The sequence below is a fragment of the Ictalurus punctatus genome, chromosome 28 (genome assembly GCF_001660625.3).
Source record: "Ictalurus punctatus breed USDA103 chromosome 28, Coco_2.0, whole genome shotgun sequence".
Taxonomy (NCBI): domain Eukaryota; kingdom Metazoa; phylum Chordata; class Actinopteri; order Siluriformes; family Ictaluridae; genus Ictalurus; species Ictalurus punctatus.
In genome coordinates this window covers 9,271,746-9,278,457 of record NC_030443.2, presented here as the reverse complement: position 1 = coordinate 9,278,457, position 6,712 = coordinate 9,271,746, and the positions used below count along the sequence as shown (strand labels likewise).

The 6,712-nt window shown below is 37.4% G+C and overlaps 1 protein-coding gene across 1 annotated transcript in view; it reads right to left on the bottom strand.

Moving 5' to 3' along the window:
• Positions 1 to 5,908, bottom strand: part of LOC108270642 (myosin heavy chain, fast skeletal muscle) — a 14,574-nt gene extending 8,666 nt beyond the window's left edge. The window contains exons 1-19 of the mRNA XM_053677101.1: positions 5,847 to 5,908; positions 5,445 to 5,478; positions 3,599 to 3,817; positions 3,352 to 3,495; positions 3,030 to 3,186; positions 2,902 to 2,929; positions 2,711 to 2,822; positions 2,472 to 2,564; positions 2,265 to 2,328; positions 2,083 to 2,181; positions 1,896 to 1,999; positions 1,676 to 1,814; positions 1,401 to 1,519; positions 1,164 to 1,313; positions 904 to 1,074; positions 513 to 813; positions 352 to 422; positions 185 to 272; positions 1 to 17 (exon numbers count right to left, since the gene is read on the bottom strand). The exon at positions 1 to 17 is cut by the window's left edge and continues 101 nt beyond it. Coding sequence (XP_053533076.1) covers positions 1 to 17; positions 185 to 272; positions 352 to 422; positions 513 to 813; positions 904 to 1,074; positions 1,164 to 1,313; positions 1,401 to 1,519; positions 1,676 to 1,814; positions 1,896 to 1,999; positions 2,083 to 2,181; positions 2,265 to 2,328; positions 2,472 to 2,564; positions 2,711 to 2,822; positions 2,902 to 2,929; positions 3,030 to 3,186; positions 3,352 to 3,495; positions 3,599 to 3,805 — 2,064 coding nt within the window. The 5' untranslated portion in view covers positions 3,806 to 3,817; positions 5,445 to 5,478; positions 5,847 to 5,908. The remainder of the gene's footprint in view (positions 18 to 184; positions 273 to 351; positions 423 to 512; positions 814 to 903; positions 1,075 to 1,163; positions 1,314 to 1,400; positions 1,520 to 1,675; positions 1,815 to 1,895; positions 2,000 to 2,082; positions 2,182 to 2,264; positions 2,329 to 2,471; positions 2,565 to 2,710; positions 2,823 to 2,901; positions 2,930 to 3,029; positions 3,187 to 3,351; positions 3,496 to 3,598; positions 3,818 to 5,444; positions 5,479 to 5,846) is intronic.
• Between the last annotated feature and the right edge of the window lie 804 nt (positions 5,909 to 6,712).

Here is a 6,712-nt window from a genome sequence, read left to right as displayed (position 1 = left end):
GAAGTTCTCCATAAGACCTGATAAAGACCATAAAGGAATTGGGGTAATTATCAAGTCAATAGTGTTTGTTGTTTGCACAGCTCACACTGGGTATACTGACATTGAAATTCTTTGGAGTAGTTCTGCTAATATTCAATAACATCAGTCCAGTTTTATCTTTTAGACATTAGGTTTCAAACTTTACCTGGAGTCTTAGATTCATTGGGAATCAGACAACGCACAAAGTGAGGATGGGTGCTCCTCAAGTTGGTCATCAGCTTGCCCAAGTTCTCCTGTGTAGTAAACATACTATTGGTATTCATTTTTAAAATGGAATTAACTTGATATTAAAGAACTATAAGTGTAACAAACCCTGAACTGTGAGGACACAGTCTGCATGGAACCACCCTTCTTCTTGCCTCCCTTCTTGCCACCACCGCTCTCTGTGCACATTAAATTAGAAACACAATTACATTTTTAAGCATACATCTAAGTAACTAGTCTAAGTCTGTATTTAAAATAAAAGAAGTTACCCTCAACAACAGGTGGGTATAGGGTGGAAAGCAGTTTGACAGAAGACTTCTGGTACAGCTGCACAACAGACTCATTCAGTGGGTCCTTGTTCTTGTCCAGCCAGCCAGCGATGTTGTAGTCCACAGTACCAGCATAGTGAACCAGGGAGAAGTGGGCCTCAGCTTTGCCTTTGGCAGGTCTGGGTTTCTGGAAAGCGTTGCACTTGCCAAGATGCTGGTCATACAGCTTGTTCTTAAAGCTGGTGTCTGTAGCCTTGGGGAACATGCACTCTTCTTCAAGGATGGAGAAGATACCCATGGGCTGTTACAGTACAAGAAAAGTAGTTTTGAGGAGACATTCTAGATATTGCAAATGTCGTACAAGACATAATGACCTGCATGGAAACCACACCTTCTCAATAAGTTCAATGCAAGCAGCCAAGTCCATGCCGAAGTCAATGAACTCCCAAACAATGCCCTCCTTTTTGTACTCCTCTTGCTCCAGGACAAACATGTGATGGTTGAAGAACTGCTGCAGTTTCTCATTGGTGAAATTGATGCACAGCTGCTCCATGCTGTTGAACTGGAAAGATGGAAGTTAATACTTTGTAGGTTTTCAACCTGATTCAAACAAATTTTTAAGTGAACATTTTAAAATTACGTGACACATACATCAAAGATTTCAAACCCAGCAATGTCCAGCACACCGATGAAGAACTGTCTGGCTTGTTTGGTGTCCAACATCTGGTTGATACGTATGACCATCCACAAGAACATCCTTTCATAGATGGATTTGGCCAATGCGTTCACAGCATTATATACCTAAAAGCACAAATTGTTCATCAGCTTTCTTTTACTGACCCTATTGTGTCATTTACAAAAAGCTTTTTAATGCTTTCGATTATGTACCTGTGGCACAGTCTGACCCTTTGTCACAAATTCATTTCCAACCTTTACTCTGGGGTAGCACAAGGCCTTCAGCATATCCGCTGAGTTCAAACCCAGAAGGTAAGCGACTTTGTCAGCCTCTGTTAACAGTAGCAAAATTATACACATTATACATACACTTTAATCTAAGTAAGACAAAAATATGGCTGAAATGTTGTGTGTTTTGAATCACAGGACCAGAGCTTTCATTTATGAGACCATAATAAATGGAACTCTTGAATATAGGTCAGTCTCACCCTCTGTGCCATCAGGCTCAGCTTGCTCCTCACGCTGCTTCTGCTTGAACTTCATATTACCATGATGAAGAACAGCTCCAGTAAATTTGTAGATGCCCATTTTCTCTTCACCACTGAAACCCAGGATATCAATAGCAGTCTGTAAAATAATGACAGTAGTTAGAGCCATAAGGATTCATAAAGTATTTCAACATAAGACCTATTAGCAAGAATCCCTTACATCTGTGGCAATCAGTTCCTCCTTATCATTAATGCTTGCCACTGTGATCTGACCCTGACTGCACATGGGGAAGTCGTAGGGGTTGGTGGTGATGAGCGTCATTTCTATGGAACAAGGATGGTGGTTAAAACTAATTTTCAGCTAGTGTAGGCTGAGCAAAGACAACATTTATATTATATTTCCTTACCAATCAGCTCAGGCTTTTCATTGGTCATCATCTGGTAAAAGATGTGGTATCCTCTCTCATCAGAGAGCTGGAATGATACTCTAGACTTCTCCAGCAGATCTGTTAGGAAAATGTGCCCATGTTATCTACAAAAGGTAGACTAGTAGAACTACCATCACTGATGTATTAATTAGTCAACTTACATGTCTCAATGTCAGCACTAGCCAGTTTGCCGGTTGTGCCAAAATGAATTCTGATAAATTTACCCTGGTTTAGCAAAACAAATGATTTAGTGTCAGTTTTACCAGAAATCAGAGCATCAACATGAGATGTTATAAACTGTATATAAACTTCACAGTTTGTATAATAGTATAGATGAAGTGTATTGAGTTTAATAGAATCAAACTTACAAAACGAGAAGAGTTGTCATTTCTCACAGTCTTAGCATTACCATAGGCCTCAAGCAGAGGATTGGCAGCAATGATCTGGTCTTCAAGAGATCCCTGCAACAAGTTAATTTTGATTGTGTTAAATGTGTTTTTTATTACATTCCGTTTTAATTAGAGGGACAAAGAATATAAAAACCCGAAAAATCCCTACCCTCAAGAAAGGAGTGCCGTGAAGATTGAGAATGGAGTTCAATTCATACCTGCATTTTGCCGGAAGTCTGATCCTTCTTCTTGTCACTCTGCATTGCAACTGTGGCAAAGTACTGGATGACACGTTTGGTGTTCACAGTCTTTCCAGCACCAGATTCTCCACTGGTGTACATTAAATAAAATATTTAATGATACTAAAAAAGAGAATTGTAATTATTTCTATGTACTCACAGGTACTTACGTAATCAGGACAGACTGGTTCTCCCTATCTGTGAGATGAAAATAAAATAAAATCAAATTCCATACAATTTATATTAAAAAAGCAGTTAGTAGTATAATCTAATATCTTAATTATTACATATGTCTTACCAGTGAGCATAAACTGATATGCATTGTCAGACACAGAGAAGATGTGAGGTGGGGCTTCCATGCGCTTTTTGCCTCTGTAGGCAGCCACCACTTCTGCATCGTACACTGGGAGCCACTTGTAGGGGTTCACAGTAGCACAGAAAAGTCCAGAGTAGGTCTGAAGTAGATATGGACAGGGATGATTACATACAAGATTTTCTAAAGAAGTGTTATAATCCTATCAAGTAAGCAGCTTTTGGTCATGAATTCATAGGAGGAAATAATCGCTTTTGTTACTAGCTTGTGAAGTTACTATGTAATATAGTACTATTGCTTAACTTACGTAGATCATCCATGCTGCGTAACGCTCTTTGAGGTTATACAGCACAGAGGCTTCATTGAGGTGAGTCATCATAGCCATGTCCTCAATCTTATCGAACTTAGGAGGGTTCATCGGGTGGACATCATCCTCCTTAACTGTTCTTGACTATAAGACTCAAATAATGCACATTTAGAGTAAATGACCTATATATAATCTATATATAATGTTATGAAGTTTGAATGTTATGCATTTCATAATTAACTATCACCTCCTTGCTCTCAAGCAATTCAACAGTGACTTTGCCACCATCTCTGCTCTTGATTGTAGCCTTAAGGTATAGCTCTTTGTCATCAGCTACATAGCAGGCTGCCTTTGCATCAAAGGGCTTGCTTTGAGCCTCAATTCTCTCCTTCTCAGGCTTACGGAGGTAAATGGCAGCTTTGCCATAAACGGCCATCTCTGCGTCCGTGCTCATGGTGGCAGCTCTCTGTAATAATGATGCGTTAAGTTAGTAAAATATTTGGTGAAACTTTAACATGTTGCATACAGTTTTTATTTTTTAATTATTTTTACAAAAACAATCACAGTGTTTTATGTGTAGCATTCAAGTACTATGTAGTAGAGATGGATTTTTTTTCTTTTTTTAAGCATTATCTAAAATAATAATCTGATGTTGCTTTAATTACAGTATGGAAAAAAATAGTTTGTTTTTCAGAAGTAGCACATGATACTCCCTAATCCCTTCTTTTTAAAAACTAGTTCCATAGATTTCAGTGTTTCCAATACATAGGCTCTACTTTGGTGGCCCGCCCAGGTAGATGAAGACCCACCAAGGTAGATCAAATCTGAATTCAAATTTTTCTTTTCAATCAAATTGTCAGTTCATATTGACCACAATCCAGCTGACGTTCAACCAGCACAACCCCCCCCCCCCCCCCCCCCCCCATGCCCCATCCCACCACCTTTCTCAAGACAATGCGCATATCAGGTGTGCATGACACAGCTGTTCAGTTGGTACGTCAAAATTCAAAGGGAGACTCGCAGCAGCAGCTATTTCTGAGGTACTACTAGTTGACTTTTTTCCTAACTCGATAATAAAAACACCACACTTAGCAGTTTGTGTATTGTATGCCTAAAAAAAAAAAAGTATGCATTTCCCTATTTAATGTGTTAACGTTAAACATTAACTCTACACATATTATTTTAACTTAGGAGGGTACAGTAATGTTAGTTGGTATGGCAACTAGCTGTCTACTAATGGTAGAGCTAGCCTCGACACCAAACTGAACACAGTGCAAAGTGCCATAGCTCTAATGTCATCGATACATTAAGACAACAACTTACTATTGTTAGGTAATGTTATCAAGAGCGTACAACTACCAACAAGGAGAGATGTCCTCCTTTCATCCTAGTAACGTCTTTGTACTCATGGCAGTGTGGTACAGCTCTGATCAGTCTGACTGCTAAACTCTGCTGTGACTGCTGCTGTGGACAGTCATGGAGCAGACACTGTTTATAATTGTAGCGTCCATTGTCCAACTAAGTATTGATAACACGCTTATCAATAAGCATACCCCTACAGACAAGCGTTGGAAAACTTTTTTCCAAGCCAAGGAAAATTAAATGTTCCAGCAAGCAATGCCAACTGTGCAAATAGGCATACATTTGAAAATGTATTCCATAATGTAAATGGTCATTTATTTTGAAAGTTATTTATTTTGATATGTTTGTCAAAAAACAGTCTGTGTTTTGTTATTTAATATATTTTGAAAATGGAAAATATACTTTCTGTTGAAATAGTTATTTATTTTGACATGTTCATCAAAAATCAGAGGCTGGTTGGTTCTTTAGTAGATTTTGAAAATGGAAAATGTATTTTAATATGTAGTTATTTCTTTCTTAACAGTTATTTATGTTGACATATGGATATGGATAGTTATTTATTTTGAATAGTTATTCATTTGCAATAAATAGTTTATTCATAAACCTTTGTTTGACTAATTTATTACTGAACCCACACTGTCACACACCACGCCAACCAACACCACAAGTAAATTCTCAACCTGTGGAAAACACTTGATTTATATAGTGATGTGCATGTCAGTTTGAATTACCTTCCTGTGCTCTCACAGTTGTCAGTTCACAATCCTGTAAAACAAACATTTTTTATTAATGTAATTAAATATGTATAATTGGATTAAACATATTATTAAGCATACTATCTGTTTCTAACAAGTGTTCTAACATACTATCTGTTTCTACAGGGTTCCACAGCATATTTCAAAGGTCAAAGTTCAGATTCACTTATTCAATTTGTTCAGCTCAACCAACTCAAACTATGGGCAAATATACAAAATGTATTAAGTTACTTTTATCATACGTTTGATTTTCTTACAATCTTAGAAATTAAAGTTGCATTGGATTATATCATTGTTCTATCAACTCTTTGAATACAAATAGTTTATTTATTTAATGCCCTGCACTATGTATTCCTACAGAATTAGATTGCATCTTACCACACACAGGAATTTCACTGGACTGTTCTGCAGTTGTGTCTCCCAGCTACTTATATTGGTGGCGTTCTGCTAGCCAAGCAGAAGTTATATATGATCAGTCTAATAAGGCTTGGTTGTTAGTCAAATAATCAATCTCAAAGAACACTTGGTGCTGGCAATCACATTGTCGAAGCAAAAGCATTTTACTTCATATATTTGGATGTCCTTTTAAATAGAATTTGACTTCTACCAGCAAGATGATAGTATGATTACTTATTGCTTTAAATATAAGACATCCTGTTGAAACTGACAATTTAACAACTGCTGATGAATTTCCACGGCTTATATGTTTGGTTTATGTATATAGGGGTAAACACCAATCACCAAAACATCAGTAACCTAATGGTGAATATATGTTTAATACACTATAATTTATCCCATGTGGAATTTCACGTCAACATATGTGTCTCATTGCAAAACCTGAAACCAGTGTGAGTGTTTGTAATCCATTTAAGGAAATGGTGCCATGAGTTTCATGTCATGTGTTTGGTTCATATTTCATCCATCTGCATTTCCATAGCCTCTTGTGGCGTGCTCACCATTTATTAAATTAGTATGTTTCTAAATGCAGATGTGTGAAAAATACCAAGCTAATACCCTTGCCAGCTTTAGAATTTTGAACTCCCCTTGTCTATAAGTTTATAATATGCAGTGAACAAAACAGTGTCTAATGTATAGGTGTACATGCCATATGGTCCTAAAATAATTAACTTGCCTCCTTAAGAGCATGACATATCCATCCATCCATCCATCCATCCATCCATCCATCTATCTTCTATACCGCATATCTTTCAGGGTCACAGGGAACCTGGAGCCGATCCCAGGGA